General features: G+C 29.1%; 2 protein-coding genes across 7 annotated transcripts; both read left to right on the forward strand.

Annotated features, from left to right (window-relative positions):
• The first annotated feature begins 5,390 nt into the window (after positions 1 to 5,390).
• LOC101511818 (acidic leucine-rich nuclear phosphoprotein 32-related protein) lies at positions 5,391 to 12,001 on the forward strand. 5 transcript variants are annotated; one of them, XR_012161317.1, is made up of 5 exons: positions 5,396 to 6,874; positions 8,220 to 8,590; positions 9,404 to 9,479; positions 11,370 to 11,598; positions 11,889 to 12,001. XR_012161317.1 is itself a non-coding variant. In XM_073363751.1 (2 exons), the coding sequence occupies exons 1-2, from the start codon at positions 5,714 to 5,716 to the stop codon at positions 7,011 to 7,013; spliced, it is 1,191 nt and encodes a 396-aa protein (XP_073219852.1). In that variant the 5' UTR covers positions 5,391 to 5,713; the 3' UTR covers positions 7,014 to 8,208. The 5 variants fall into 5 exon arrangements, 2 of the variants coding, with proteins under 2 accessions (XP_073219852.1, XP_012573709.1); XR_012161316.1 differs by lacking the exons at positions 11,370 to 11,598; positions 11,889 to 12,001 and adding an exon at positions 8,784 to 9,086 and having other exon boundaries at positions 9,404 to 9,662; XR_190175.4 differs by lacking the exons at positions 9,404 to 9,479; positions 11,370 to 11,598; positions 11,889 to 12,001 and adding an exon at positions 8,784 to 9,182.
• Positions 12,002 to 12,055: 54 nt separating this feature from the next.
• On the forward strand, positions 12,056 to 15,962 carry LOC101511071 (proline-rich receptor-like protein kinase PERK4). 2 transcript variants are annotated; one of them, XM_027336935.2, is made up of 9 exons: positions 12,056 to 12,365; positions 13,093 to 13,134; positions 13,253 to 13,789; positions 14,037 to 14,123; positions 14,214 to 14,284; positions 14,612 to 14,688; positions 14,891 to 15,035; positions 15,160 to 15,324; positions 15,476 to 15,962. In XM_027336935.2, exons 1-9 carry the CDS (start codon positions 12,056 to 12,058, stop codon positions 15,659 to 15,661), a joined length of 1,620 nt encoding a protein of 539 aa, XP_027192736.1. In that variant the 3' UTR covers positions 15,662 to 15,962. The 2 variants fall into 2 exon arrangements, with proteins under 2 accessions (XP_027192736.1, XP_012573708.1); XM_012718254.3 differs by having other exon boundaries at positions 12,225 to 12,365; positions 13,040 to 13,134.
• The last annotated feature ends 554 nt before the right edge of the window (positions 15,963 to 16,516 follow it).

A 16,516-nucleotide genomic window follows, 5' to 3' on the forward strand; every position in this document is an offset into this window, starting at 1 on the left:
TAACCAATTTCAAAAGTAATATATTCTATATTCTAAAATAAAAAATTAGCGCTCTAAAAATAATTTATAACTATATAAATTATTAATTTATATTAAAATGCATTTCATACTAACTTAATGTAGGGTAGTATTTGATTTAAAGTTTATGTACAAATAACAACTCTTCATAATCAACCCAATAACACCACTAGCAAAATGAAAATTAAATAATATTCATTAAAAATTAACTTCAAATAAAAAAATAACATTAGAAAAAAAAAACGAAAAATAAGGATTTACTGAAACTTAAGAAAGAAAGTATAGGGAAAAGTTGGAGAAAAATAAAATTTGAGAAAAAATATTTGTAGAGAAAATTTAGAGACAACATATAAAGAAAATTTAAAGAGAAGTTAGAAATAATAAATGAAAGAAAGATTAATATGTATAAATAGAAAATAGGACATTTGTGGTAGTCAAAACAAACACAATATGCCAATAACTCTATTGTCTTTCGTGACAGTCTGGACCCTCATAAAAAGTTATTTGTGGCGGTCTAAACCATCGATCACAGTTATACTTTGTGGCGACATAAACTCTCACAATGCTCCAACATTACGATTTTGTGCAAGTATATGCCACCACAAAATTTTGCTGTTATTTTCAATCAATAAAGCTCGTTGTGATATTATTGGTCGCCACAAATTCAAATAACATTTTTCTCCAACAATTATTTTATAACTGTTTATTAGTTACCACAAATGTCACAACAACAAAAAATTTGTGAGAATTTTTTCAGCCACTAATAACAATCAATTTGAATTTTAGTCTTTGTGAATAATTTTATAATTTAGAGGATTTTTTCAGCCATAAAATCTTTTTTAAGTTGATCACAATTAGGTATTCTCTTGTCATTCTTTAACAAAATTCTCTTAAAAAAAATAAAATAATTATCCGTATTTCTCTATTTTTTTCTCATTTAAAAACTCTCTCTTCTCTTTCACTTCCCTCCAAATTTTCAAATAAAACTTAAAACAATAAGTATAATTGTGATATATCTTATATATCAAGCAATACTTAATTATTCACATTTAAATACAACCATAGGTAAATTTTGAATGACAAATTCTTCATTAAATTTTGTTGTAGTTTTCCTAATCAATCCAAAATTTAAAAAAAAATCGCCAACTGGTTTACACTCTCTTCTACAACAATTTTCACGTGTGCTATTTGACAAACAAGCTCAATAATAAGGTAGGTAGAGAACCAATCCCGTCAAAAAAATAAAAAGTAGAGGACAACATTTCAAGCCTTTTCGAATATTTCCACAGTATGTGACGCGTTGGAACCGTCAACGATTTTGCATGTATGTATTACAAATCAAAATATATTTGTGGACTTTTATAAAATTAAAATTACGTTTGTAAAGTTTAACATAATTTATAAATATCAATATTATTAAATTATATATTATATTTTAAGTTTAAATTTAAAATATTACAATAATATATAAGTTTTATCTTTTATTTTGTATTTACGATTCTATTTACATATAAATAAAATAAATTAAAATAGGTAAAATTTAAGAGTTAAATTGTTTATTTCCAAAAAAATCAATTGAAACTATTTTCTCTAAATATTAAAAAAATTAAATATTTTAAGAATTGACTAATTTCAAAAAAAATCTTTAAAGAAAAAGCATTTGATAAAACTAAAATAAAATAATAGATATTTCATCAAGTAAAATAACATATCTACGTTGAAAAACATAAATAAAATAATAAAAATCCAGTCAAATAAAACAATATTTTGAAATAAGAAATTAAAATTAACATAATTATATATTTAAAAAATATTAAGAAAGTATATTTTGTTAAATTAAAAATAAAAAAAAATAACTTAAATATATTAGTTATTTTGTATCTATATTTTCTTTTTATTTAAAACTCTCCAATATATTTCACGAAGTCTCATATTCGTCACGCGATTAGAACTGTCAATTTCACAAGCCTACTAATTATTGGTCCCAATCTATATGTTTGAGGAGTAGAAATTTTTTATAGTTTTAAAAACTCAATAAAAGAAAGCTCATGAAATTTTATGGGCATAGTAGGACCTATGGGCCCACTTTTCAAAAACAAATTTGATATTTTTTCTAAAAAAATAAATATTACAATAATATATAAGTTTTATCTTTTATTTTGTATTTACGATTCTATTTACATATAAATAAAATAAATTAAAATAGGTAAAATTTAAGAGTTAAATTGTTTATTTCCAAAAAAATCAATTGAAACTATTTTCTCTAATTATTAAAAAAATTAAATATTTTAAGAATTGACTAATTTCAAAAAAAAATCTTTAAAGAAAAAACATTTGATAAAACTAAAATAAAATAACAGATCTACGTTGAAAAACATAAATAAAATAATAAAAATCCAGTCAAATAAAACAATATTTTGAAATAAGAAATTAAAATTAACATAATTATATATTTAAAAAATATTAAGAAAGTATATTTTGTTAAATTAAAAATAAAAAAAAATAACTTAAATATATTAGTTATTTTGTATCTATATTTTCTTTTTATTTAAAACTCTCCAATATATTTCACGAAGTCTCATATTCGTCACGCGATTAGAACTGTCAATTTCACAAGCCTACTAATTATTGGTCCCAATCTATATGTTTGAGGAGTAGAAATTTTTTATAGTTTTAAAAACTCAATAAAAGAAAGCTCATGAAATTTTGTGGGCATAGTAGGACCTATGGGCCCCCTTTTCAAAAACAAAATTGATATTTTTTCTAAAAAAATTTCAAATTATTTTTTTTTTGAGAAATTATTTTTTATTATTTTTTTCTATAAAAAAATTTACAATTTTTTTTTCTCGAAATCTTTTTGTTTTGATAAAAAAAACCAATTTTTCATTTTGCTCACAAAATTTTTTGAGAAAAAAATAATTCAAAATTTTTTTGATATATTTTGAGAAAAATAAAGTTTAAATTTAAAACATTACAATAGTATATAAGTTTTAACTTTTATTTTGTATTTACGATTCTATTTACATATAAATAAAATAAATTAAAATAGGTAAAATTTAAGAGTTAAATTGTTTATTTCCAAAAAAATCAATTGAAACTATTTTCTCTAAATATTAAAAAAAATTAAATATTTTAAGAATTGACTAATTTCAAAAAAAATCTTTAAAGAAAAAATATTTGATAAAACTAAAATAAAATAACAGATCTACGTTGAAAACATAAATAAAATAATAAAAATCTAGTCAAATAAAAAAATATTTTGAAATAAGAAATTAAAATTAACATAATTGTATATTTAAAAAATATTAAGAAAGTATATTTTGTTAAATTAAAAATAAAATAAAATAACTTAAATATATTAATTATTTTGTATCTATATTTTCATTTTATTTAAAACTCTCCAATATATTTCACGAAATCTCATAATCGTCACGCGATTAAAATTGTCAATTTCACGAGCCTACCAATTATTGGTCCCAATCTATATGTTTGAGGAGTAGAAATTTTTTATAGTTTTATAAACTCAATAAAAGAAAGCTCATGAAATTTTGTGGGCATAGTAGGACCTATGGGCCCCCTTTTCAAAAACAAAATTGATATTTTTTCTAAAAAATTTCAAATTCTTTTTTTTTTTTGAGAAATTATTTTTTATTATTTTTTTCTATAAAAAAATTTACAATTTTTTTTTCACGAAATCTTTTTGTTTTGATAAAAAAAACCAATATTTTCATTTTGCTCACAAAATTTTTTGAGAAAAAAATAATTCAAAATTTTTTCCAGAAAAAATATTTTTGATATATTTTGAGAAAAAGAAATTTTTATAAAATATCTCAATTAACCAAATATGGGGTTTATGAGCCCCTCACTTGGGTCCACAAAAAATAATGAAATAATATACCGAAGTTTTAATTTTTTTTTTTCAATAAAGGGTATAATGTTAAGGGCTTACTAAAAGATTTTTGAGAGAGTGCTTTGGACTTTGGGGATTTATTGACAGCTCTATCTCCGAACATTTGAATGATAATTTTTATTTCTGCAATAAGAGTCGCATTCTTAAAATACAACCATCTATAAAATTTTAATTTTTTTATTATAACAAATGAATAATTATTAGTTTAATAATTAAAAAAACAAAATTATATTACTAAAATCAAACAAAATACATTTTATAAAAAAAAATACATCAAGCTCATACGGTTGGGTAGATGTGCCAAATACATCAAAATGATTTGTTTTGCCACATCTACTCAAGTGTATTAGCTTGATGTATTTTTTTTTTTTCTATTAAATGTGTTTTGTTTGATTTTATTGATATAATTTTATTTTTTTATTTATTAATTTAACAATCATTCATTTATTGAAATAAAATAAAAAATTTAAAAGGTTATAGATGGTCAAATTTCGTGAATACGACTTTTTACTGCAGAAAAAAAAATCATCTTTCATGTGATCACAGATCGAGGATGCAATCTTCTGAATTATTTTTAAATAAAATATTTTAATATATAAATTTAAAATATAATAGAGAATTTTAAATTAAAAAAGATATAAATGCAAAATAACCAAATATATTTATTTTTATTTTAATAAAATATACTTTCTTAAGTAAAAGAAATTCAATCAAATCAAATACTAATAGATTTGAGTAAAAAACTAGTGATTGGAAATAATCTTGTCCTAATGACAGTAAGAAAAAATGTAAAAAAATTTATACCAATGAATTCATTAATTTTTGTAAATTTCTAAATATTTTTATAAATTAATCTTTATCAAAAAAGTGAGATATATAACAAAAAAAAAAGAAAGAATTTTTAGATATTAAATATATTTACTATTGATATTAAAAAGAAAACTTTAATTGAAGTTAAAAACATCATTTAACCATTAAATAAATATTAAAATTTGTCACTTTTTATAAGATAAAAAATTTCCAACAATAGAGATATTAATAAATATAATAGAAATAAAAAATAAAGAATAAAAAAAACCAAAATAAAATAGAAAATATCCAAAAGTAATAATGATGATGATATAAACGGAATTTAAATTCAAATCTGGAATTAAAAAACAAAATCTTGCTATATTAATTAAATTGAAGATATTATTATTCTAAGAAATTTCTTCCGTTTTTGTAAAAAGAAAAAAATAAATTTATTCCGTGGCTCAATCTTTACGCCCTTCTCGAAAACAAACACAGAAACCTACAATCTGAGCCATTCAATATATCTCCACGTCATCGATCCTCGTCGTGCGAAATCCAACGGTGTTCATCACAACAAGACAAAAACTCGTCGAACCGCATTAGTCGAACCCACTTGAACCCTAGAGAAAACCGGTTCGCCCCTTAGAGAGGTTTATCCTCTATTTCCCTGCCCTAACCAGTAGAAGATAGAGAGAGAAAATTATAAAAGAGAGCTAGAGAGAGAATCACCAAAATCTGCAAAAACCAGTGTCTTTGAAATTCCACACTACAAAATTTCAATCCTTTCGTTCCCTTTCCAACAACCGTTGATTTCAATTTTCAATCTCGTTCGTTATCATTCCCATAGGTGAAAACACGTTAGGGTTCCGTTAGAACTTCGTAATAACTTATTCATAGAAGCACTTTCAAAAACGAATTTCTTCTTCGTTTTAATTCTTGTGTTAAATTTAAGGTGAAATACGAAGCGCGTGTTGTTTCGTTTTGCGGTTTTGTATGAGATATAGGATATCGTATTTGATGGATGAGATCTGGGAAAGAGCCGTTGAAACGGCGTTAGAAGGCGAAAAGGATCACGCTTCCGCTAAAACGCTAACACTTGACGGCGCCGTTAAGTGCGTTCAAGGACGGTTACCACCACCGAGCCTTCTAGAAAGATTCCAGAACCTTCTTCACCTTTCGATTGCGAACGTCGGCGTTTCGTCTCTGGAGCAGTTCCCGAGGCTCCGGAGTCTTCAGAAATTGAACCTCTCCGACAACAGGATCGCCGGAGGACTCGAGTTTTTGGTTCAGGCAGGCCTCGATTCGCTTCGAGACCTCGATCTATCGAACAATCGAATTCAGTATATCGAGGATCTCGCGCCGCTTGCGCAGTTGAAGCTTGTTTCGTTGGATCTGTATGAGTGTCCTGTTACACGTGTTAAGGATTATCGATCTAGGGTTTTTGGTTTGATTAAGTCTGTGAAGTATTTGGATAAGATGGATGCGGAAGAGAATGAGAGACCGGAGTCTGATGATGAGGAGGAAGAAGAGGAGGATGAAGAGGAAGAGGAAGTAGAGGAAGATCCAGGGAGTGGTGAGGTTGATGGCGAAGAGGATCGACCTTTTGGGATGATGAATGGACACAGTGAAGGTGCTGATGGAGTTGTTGATGCTGATGAGGAAGAGGAGAGTGATGCGGATGAGGAGGTGACGGAAACTTCGAGAGGGAGAGTGAATGGGTTCAACCATCAGGAGAATGGGTTTCATGTTGCTCCTGTTGTAGGTGGTGATTTGGAGGACGAGGAGGAGGATGAGGATTCTGGGGAGGAGATTGATGAAGAAGAGGGTGATGAGGACGACGATGATGTTGTTGAGGTTCATGAGATTGAGGATAGTGATGATGAAGAGGATGTAGTTGAGTTTGATGAGGATGAGGACGATGATGAGGATGATGATGAGGAGGAGGAAGAGGTGGATAATGATGAAGGGGATTTTGCTGAACCTGAGAGTACTTCTGGACGGTTGGTGAGTACTGAAGGGGAGATTGATGGACATGAGCAGGGGGAGGAAGATGGAGATGAAGATGACAATGGGGAGACTGGCGAGGATGAGATGGGGGTAGAAGTAGAAGATGATGACGATGAGGATGATGGAGAGTTTGAAGATGACGATGAAGTGAGACATTACTTTCTGAAAAACTGTTTTTGTTATTTGCATGCATTACTGTTGTGTTATATTTGCTATATCAAACTGCTTATTGTTTCTGTTTGGTATTGTCTTGAAGTTTTCAGATTGGCGGAAAAGAAGGGGATGATAGAATTGGTTATTTGAGTTATTCTTGCTGACTGGATTTGAACTTTGTTTACTTCGTGTGATTCTTATCCTTTTCTGTGTTCGGGTTAAACCAATTTCTTTGCCAGTTTTGCACTTGAAAAAGTTGATTTATTTTTTCTGTTCATTTATGCTGGAGATATATTTTTGTTAAAAACAGGAAGCACCAATTGCCAGTTTTTAAAAATATGCTAATACATCTATGTGTCACTGCCTTAACTGATGAAGAGTGTACATTATTACTGTGTATGCTATTGATTTAATATTATGTAATCTGTCTTTATGTGAAACAACTTTTTGCATAATTACAAATTTTCTAACTCTGAAATTTTAGGTGTAACCCAGTTGCTTCTTTTGTTTTTATTTTTATGTAGTATTTATTGTTATTTGTATTATTGCTGTGGTTGAGCTTGGATCTCTTGAGTTCTGATCATAGATACTGTGCATTATTTTTAAGGACATCTTTGCTATGTAGCCATTAAAATGTAAACTTGTTTGTAAACAAATGGCATATCAATTCAAATTGCAGGTTTGGCTGGTAGAAATTTTTTAGTTTGTAACTTAGTAGTTTTCTGAAATTTGAGTTTTGAAATTATATATATTTTAATTTAATATTCCTTATTATGCTTTTGCAGTTGATGTGACAATCTATTCCATCATCATAATCCTGATTTATTCAAATTTTTGTACTGAAGGATTATGTTCATTTTTGTTATTATGCACTGAATTATGTGGTTTTTAGCTTTTACATGAATTGTGGATAATTTAGTCTGGGGACTCCTTGTAGGATTATGGCTGTTGTCTTCTAAGTTATCTTGTTTTTAGGGTTAGGCTTGTGATGTGCAAGTTATCTTGAACTATTTAAGCTTTGATTGGTCTATCCTGAGGTTGGAACTTGTATTATATTGAAATTATATTTTTCTGAAATTTGAACATGTGGATTTGTTTAATGAAGTATACTGATATAATGATGCCTTTTGTGTTTATGTGTTCGTGTTCCCTGTGACTTTTAATTTATGCAATCACGATTTAGTTGGCTGGTGAATGTGTAGGAATACATGTGTCATATGGACTTGTATATCTTTATGAAGGAAATTTATGTTCTGTTTCATATTCCGAAATATTTTCCTGATTGAATATTTCATCTAGCTTTTTAATCATATACTAAGGAATTTTGCTGGAATTGCAGGAGGAAGATTATGGTGCTGGATATCTTGTTCAGCCAATTGGACAGCCCGAGACTCGCAATGGTGGGGGTGCTGACATTGATGATGGGGAAAACCTGGATGATGAAGAGGAGGAAGAGGAGGAGGAAGTTGATGATGATGACGATGATGTTCAGGAGGTGTTGCCCCCTGCCTCTTCAAACCCCAAGAGGAAGAGGGACAATGATGATGAAGAAGATGATGAAGACGATGAAGATGAAGAAGCATTCTCAAAGCCATCCAAGAAGCATCATTGACATTGACCAACACCATTATAAATTATGTCATGTTCTTGTTCTGTGATGGCTTCCAAGTATTGGAAGCAGAGAAACCTCAGTTTAGATGAAAAACAATGGTTAGTTTTTAGGAATTTAGCTGTTGGACAAAGGACATATTAGGAAAAGGAATTGTATGTTGGGTGGAAATGTGTTTAGTTCAAAAAGTCGTTAGTGTTTTTCCCCCTTGAATTTTACATATAGCCGTTGCTCTATTAATTAAATTTTCAAATGGTAGTTATGAGAGGTTTACCGCTCATGTGCTCGATGCAGGTGTGTGTTGACTTGTAAAGGAGCTGGGTGATGATGCTTGGAGGGAAGCAAAGGGTGCGAACCTTTTAAAAATTTCCTCAAAACCTCTAGTTTAATGAAGCACTTTTTGGCGGCAGAAAAAAGGAAAAGCTTTTGTAAAAAACACATGTAGATATAGCAGTTCATATGAAAATGATTCCTATCAAGCAAGTTGGGTGCCACTGTAATGACGTGGCCAGTCTCTGTTAAATTTATTGAGCTTGATGACAATATATATATATTTGAGGCGAAAATATTGGTCCCGTCGTAGTAGTCAATTGCCAGGTAATAATGTACCAATGGGCCCCTCGATATGTGTATAAGCAATTGTTTTACTAATGTTTTACTATATCTAATAAAAAAGGGAGGGAAATTATTTTCTTTTTTATCTCCTCAGTAAGCATCCAACATCGCACTTCTCCATCAATCATTCACATCTTAATTTTACATCTCGCCACGTGGGTTTGTTGTGTTTTTCATCTTCAAATGGACGGTGAGATCATGATTGATTTTTATATCCCATTGAAGCTTGCTTTATTCACACTTTAGAACCAAGCCAATTAGAGGAGGAATTAACTTACCGTTTTGTTGTTCTTTCTTAGGAGCAATTGTGAAAGTTCGCGTGAGCCACACGCTGTTTTTGTGCGAAGCATTGACATCAAGCCTAGCTGAGACAAGGTGTGGACTTCTTTCGATTTAATCCCAGTTCTTGTCCGAAAGCATATATATCTTGAGATGGTACAACAACACAAAAAGCTGCCTATATTTATCTAAATGGCATCAAATGTATACACACAATTTTTTTGTATAAATTTAACTAATTAATAACAATTTCGATAAAAAAAATTACGATTAATAACAGATGAAGTCTTTTTCATTGGTATAGTTTCGAGAAAAAAATTGAAGTAGAGAAAATAATAGAAAAATTGGAGGAAAGTGGAATTTATATATTATTTTATTGAAGAACTTACTGCTTTGCTACTTTGTACAATCGATTTCAAAATATGACAAAACTATAAATTCGTATTGAATGTTATTTTAATATTAATATATTCTTTTTTATGCATGGAGTCATTGAAAAAGTAGCGAGACATTGAGGTAACACGGAGTGTTAGACTTAAACTTTTTTTTTTTTCATTTATTGTTTTCAGGAAAAATAAAATAAAACAATTCATACTAAATTATTTCTTAAATTTTAATTTAATTGACAAAAGTCAATATTGTTTGGTTGATTGAACGTCTTATCATAGGTTCAAATTTCAGACCTCACAGTTATATAAATTAATTATAATAAAATCTATTATCTTTATTATAAGATAAAAAATATAATTTTTATTATTTTTTACTAACAAAATTTCAATCTCAATCTTTCATAATTAAAAAAATTTATAATATTTGGATTAACATTCAGTAATATTTAAGTTGAATTACTTTCATATTTAATATACATTAAATAATTTTCACGACCTAGAAAAATCATTTGTATGAGTAAAAAAAAAATCATTTTTATATGAGCATTGATACTTACATAGATAATCCAAAACACAAACCTCAACAACAAAAAATCCATACATCTCCCTTCATCTCTTTTTCAAAGTTCATGAACCTCAATCATTTTCCCCTCTAATAACAAATCAATTTGAAAAACCGAAAGACAACATCCAATCAACACAACGATGCCAAACGTACAAAACCCCACATAAGCTAATCATGCTAAAAAAAATTTAGAAAAAAAAAAAGTCTATAGGACAAAACTAACCCCACAAAAATATAGTAGTATCATCTAACCAAAGTGTATTCAAATAAGTTAAAACATTACCGTCTATGTTGATTCAGTTTTTTATATTAAACTGAACAAAATATTCAGCTCAAACTAATAAAGTATAATGTATAGGATTTAATTTATGTGAAAATTCTTTATACCTATCACCAATTGTAATCGTTAAAAGTATTTGATTTTTATTAAAATTACTTCTAAAATCATTCTCGTGAATGATTATAATGGATAACAATTAAACTCAAATATATATTTATATATTTAGTAAAAACAAAATTTACATCTATGTGTAAAATGATTAAAATAAAAGATAAAAAAAATGGGGATAATAAGGAAATTTAAACTAAAAATTATAAGAGTAAAAAATCTAGAAGAAAATCAAACGCTATTCAGAATAACAATTTTTTATAAGAGAGAATAACATTAATATGCTAACAACAATGAATAAATATAAAATTTATATATTGTTAGTATAAAAAATATTTACCCTATTGATCAATCATAATAATGTTTAATTTTTATCGTAACTATTTCTAAAGTTAAATACATGATTGATCACAATGTGTAGACGGTGTAAAATTTTAATTGTGATTACATATGAAAATTAAACTATAAGCATCATGCGGATTATATATAATACTATTTATTAACATAATTTTGTATTTGTAAAAAAAAAAAGACATAGTTATGTAAAGCGGTTATTAACAATTTTGTAATTGTGCTTTAATTCTTTTATTTGGGAGGGGTGTTATTAATCTATTTAAGGTTAATATTTGTTATGTGTTGTATAGATCCATAAAGAAAATTATGGGTGGAGTAATTTGATGATGAAATAAACACCAGCCAGAAAATGGTAAAACCTATAATTGAGTCAAATTAAGGAAGAGGTGGCAGAGACAGAGGTCCTCCTTTGTAGGAGACCATTGAGGAAAGACAAACATTTCCTTTTGTGTGGGTTTTATCATGTAACAACACCTCTCTTCCTTTTCTTTCTTTTGGGAACCCTTCTAGGCCATTCAGGTATGCATTTCATGTTTCTTCACAATTAAATTACTCTCCCCATTTTTGTTTAATCATAACAACATTAAAAAAATACACCATGTAAATGTTTGTTCGAATGACATTGAATTTTGATAAAATTACAGTAATACTGTGATTTTGTTAAAAATTCAAATGACTACTTTTACCATAATCGGCATTATTCCACCAATTCAAATATATAGTTTTTTGTTATCTCTAGCTAATTAACTTGATCTGAATTATTTAATTAAATTAATTTTGAAAACTCTTTATTGTTAATGTGATGTCAGGGTTCTCAACCATTGTGAAAAGAGAAGGTACAAAATAGGGGAAATTAACGTTGTGTTTCCGGCATCGTGGTGGTTACAACGTAGAAAAGATTAATCTCATAGCCGGAACACAACACACACAAAAAAAAAGGAAATTAATTGATTAATTAATTAATTAATTAATTACCATGCCTCCCTCTCACAACTCATCTCCAGATAACGCCACACCCGATAATGCCACACCTGATAATGCGACCCCTGATGACGCTGATGGATCATCCAAACAATCTGGTTCGTCACATAAAGCAGTTTCATCAAATGAAAAATCGCATAAAAACAATAATTCCAACGATGATGATAGTAAGGCATTAGTTGGAGCTGCTCTTGGAGCAGGGTTTGTCCTTCTTCTCCTTCTTGTTTTTTGTTTCATTTGGTCCAGGAGGAAGAAGAGAAAGCAAAATTACTATTATGGTCCTGGAGATCCTTCCCTTGGACAAGGTAACATACATATCCATTCTTCTCTCAATTTTTCTTACATTCTTTTTTTATCATTTCATCGTTAATTAGGATAAACGCATGTAAAAAAGTTTAATGTACATGATAATGAGCTAGGCTAGTTGTTATAATTATTAATTAATCATGACAACTTCATTAGCACATCATAATGAATTACAAAATATTATTTTTAAAGATTTGTATAGTCCACGACAAAGTGAATAACAACAATAATTTTTTAGAGTTTCATATAAAAATAATTGAAAAAAGAACAAATATGAAAAACATTGTGTTTGTTTTGTAATTGAAAGTGAATAATTAATAAAAATGAAAAGTGTTTTACTCAAGGGAAGCATGTCCTAAGGTTAATTTATGCAATTGTATTTCCCATGTGATAGATTTTTGCATTGGCAAGCACTACTTGCCATATATAACTATGAGTTTAATTATGTTACACTTTCAGTATAAATAATTTAATACGGTCAATAAATCACAATCAAACGCATGTGATTTTACAAACAAATATTTTTATTGATCTAACAATTGTGATCGATTGATATTGTAAAAAAAAAATACACTGATAGTGTATGTAATTAAACTCTCTATGAATGCCAAAAAAAGATAATATTATGATCATCATACTTGGTTGGCATTATGCATACTTATATCATGTTTAGAATTAATTGGTTTGAAGAACTTGGAAGAATGAAGACTGATACTTGATTCTTAGACTACTTATTTCGCACTTCAGCGCGAGATCTTTCTTCACAATGTAAGTATGTTATATATTAGTTAATATATGATTTTGCGTTCTAAAAAAAATTAATGAAGCAAATTAAATAAAGTGATTGATAGATAGTTATTTTGGGGGTCTAAAATAACTTGCACAGGGAGTAATTACTACCACAGTGGACAACATCCTCATCCCAATTGGCAAGGAGGGCCAGGCCCACATGGGATGGATCATGTTGTTAGAGTAAATGGAATGGGCCCACCAAGTGGTGTTTGGGGTGCACCACACCCTCTAATGAATAGTGGTGATATGAGTGGCAATTACTCATTGGGTATGGGCCCAGGTGCTATGCCTCCTCCTTCTCCGGGCCTGTCTCTTACTCTCAAGGGTGGTACCTTCTCTTATGAGGAATTGGCATCAGCTACGAAAGGATTTGCTAATGAGAATATTATAGGACAAGGTGGTTTTGGTTATGTTCATAAGGGAATATTGCCTAATGGAAAGGAAGTTGCTGTTAAAAGTTTAAAATCTGGTAGTGGGCAAGGAGAACGCGAGTTCCAGGCTGAGATCGACATCATTAGTCGTGTTCATCATCGTCATCTTGTGTCGCTTGTTGGATATTCTATTTCTGGTGGACAGAGAATGTTGGTCTATGAATTTGTTCCAAATCAAACTTTGGAACATCACCTTCATGGTATGTATGTCTATTGTGTTATGTATGCTTTTGCTTTTCATTTATGAGTAAATTAACACTCTCACAGTATAAACTATCGGTGCATAACTATTGAACTCTTCTATTAATACTTTTTTTTCCCATTAAAAAAGAGCATATAGAGTTGTGTATAATGATATTATATGATAATGCTGATCATAGATAGCTAAATATAACACTTATGAAACTATTAATCATATTGATAGCTTATATATTTATTTGACCACAGGAAAGGGTGTGCCTACTATGGATTGGCCCACTAGAATGAAAATTGCACTAGGATCTGCTAGAGGGCTTGCTTACCTTCATGAAGATTGTAAGAATGAGAAATATCTTACATATGATATTTTTTAATTATTTCTTTTCATTATTTTTCTCATTTTTGTTTTATATATAATTTATTCAGGTAGTCCTCGCATTATCCACCGTGATATTAAGGCTTCAAATGTCCTAATTGATGACAGCTTCGAAGCTAAGGTTTCTCACATTTACATTTGTTGTCAGTGGAATTTATTATCTATATATTTATTCATTCTTCTATGTTGCTTTTGAATTGAAATCTTCTTCATTTCTAAACAAATCGAGGTGTCGATTACTATAATTTGCTATATAAATGTTTAAATCATGACATTGTTTTTAAAACTATATTAATAAACATATTCATTTCTTTTAAGAAATGAAGAGATCCTTACCCGATGCTATTGCGGTTACCAATTTATTCATTCTTATTACTATTTTATCACTTATGATACCAATATATTTTCTTGCTAAAGATTGATTATACCAATTACACATCTTAAATAGGTGGCTGATTTTGGATTGGCTAAATTGACTACGGATAATAATACACATGTCTCAACTCGTGTCATGGGAACATTCGGGTAATTTTCCCTCCTATGCTCTGAATATCTAGGACAACTATACATCTCCTTTTATTCATTTTTAATTGTCGTTTTAAAGTTAAGTATACATATGCCGGTCCCCTGAATATTTCTAATGTAATAGCGCCTAAATTTGAAAAACAACAGGTATGTTTAAATGAATTAATCTAACTCGATATGCTAATTTTTCATGTTGATACAGATACATGGCCCCTGAATATGCATCAAGTGGAAAATTGACAGAGAAATCTGATGTTTTTTCATTTGGGGTCATGCTACTAGAACTCTTAACTGGGAAGCGACCGTTGGATTTGACCAATGCCATGGATGAAAGTTTAGTTGATTGGGTTAGTACTATAATATGCAACATTTCATTATCTTTAATCTCGTTTCGCAAAACTATAAATTTCATATATAATATGACTCTTTTTTTGGTGAATAGTAATGCATATGAAATTGTGTATTGAGCAGGCTCGACCACTCTTGAATCGTGCATTGGAGGAGGATGGAAACTTTAGAGAATTGGTGGATCCATTTTTGGAAGGAAACTATAATCATCAAGAAATGATAAGAATGGCAGCTTGTGCTGCTAGTAGCATTCGTCATTCTGCCAAGAAGCGTTCAAAAATGAGTCAGGTATAATAATATGATGCTTAAATATATAAAAATCATGTTATTTATTGTCTAATTTGGTAGGTTAACTAGAAATAGTATTTTGAATTTAAAGGACATTTTGAAGAAAAAGAAATAGATGATATAAGTTAAAGTATAAGTTAATTATGTGTAGATTGTAAGAGCATTGGAAGGAGATGTGTCACTAGAAGATTTAAAGGAGGGGATGATGAAAACTTCAGGGAATAGCAGCGCTTATACCTCCTCAGCTGGGAGCTCAGACTATGATACCGTGCAATACAATGCTGATATGATGAAATTCAGAAAGGCAATTATGTCGAGTCAGGAATTTGGTGAATAGTGCAGAGCTCTCTACAAAAGAGATGGGTCGTCACTAGAATTATAATATTTTGCCGAATCAAATCAATGAGCTTGCTAAGAATTCTCAGCTAGCTTTTGGATAACGATTCTCATGACATAACCATTTTGTTCATCACGCGCTTCATAGGTAATGATAAAACATATATGAAATTTATTGGGGGTTGTGTTGTGTTCATATCGGTGATGGATATGTTAGTTTTGAGCAGTGTTTGGAGATTTTGGGGTGTTTGAGATGCACATTTACAAGACACAAATTAATGCAAACTCATTTTATTTGTTAATTGCAGTTTCATGTTTGGTCGTAGTTACTAGTAAATTGTAATACAGATAGTGTTTTTCCACTTGGTGTTTTATGAAAGGTTGTTAGTTAGTTAGTTCAAAACTTAGAGTTAAACAAACTAGATTCATTGAAATTAAACTATATCCTCAGCTAACTTTTGAAACAAACCAAATTAATAATAACATAACATATATTAAAACAAAGCAATTTAATTGAAATTCCTAGCCATATATTCTTTCATTCTAATTCTCATTAGCCTTACTATGAATATTTGTCAATTTTATGTTTGGATTCCCCTTTATAAATGTGATTAATTATTTCTCTAAATAAACCCAATCTCATACACTTTATCCTATACTTTATATTACGTGTAATCTTACTTTCTTAATTATCGGCGTATTCTCAAAGGAAAACTTGAAACATAAAATAATTCATGAATAATCATCTTTGCAATCAACTCTTACTCTAGTCTTATCATTTTTTTAAAACTTAAGATATCTTCCATTATGGATAACATAATTAGTAATAGCCTCCTTAAATTTCACCCTCGTTGAA

Source organism: Cicer arietinum, chromosome 7 (assembly GCF_000331145.2).
Source record: "Cicer arietinum cultivar CDC Frontier isolate Library 1 chromosome 7, Cicar.CDCFrontier_v2.0, whole genome shotgun sequence".
Classification (NCBI taxonomy): domain Eukaryota; kingdom Viridiplantae; phylum Streptophyta; class Magnoliopsida; order Fabales; family Fabaceae; genus Cicer; species Cicer arietinum.

Coding starts and splice junctions, on each gene's coding strand:
- LOC101511818 (XM_012718255.3), top strand. CDS start 5,714: ATGAGATATAGGATATCGTATTTGATGGATGAGATCTGGGAAAGAGCC. Junction 6,875..8,219: donor AGTTTGAAGATGACGATGAA/GTGAGACATTAC, acceptor CTGGAATTGCAG/GAGGAAGATTATGGTGCTGG.
- LOC101511071 (XM_027336935.2), top strand. CDS start 12,056: ATGCCTCCCTCTCACAACTCATCTCCAGATAACGCCACACCCGATAAT. Junction 13,790..14,036: donor TTTGGAACATCACCTTCATG/GTATGTATGTCT, acceptor ATTTGACCACAG/GAAAGGGTGTGCCTACTATG. Junction 15,036..15,159: donor ATGAAAGTTTAGTTGATTGG/GTTAGTACTATA, acceptor TGTATTGAGCAG/GCTCGACCACTCTTGAATCG.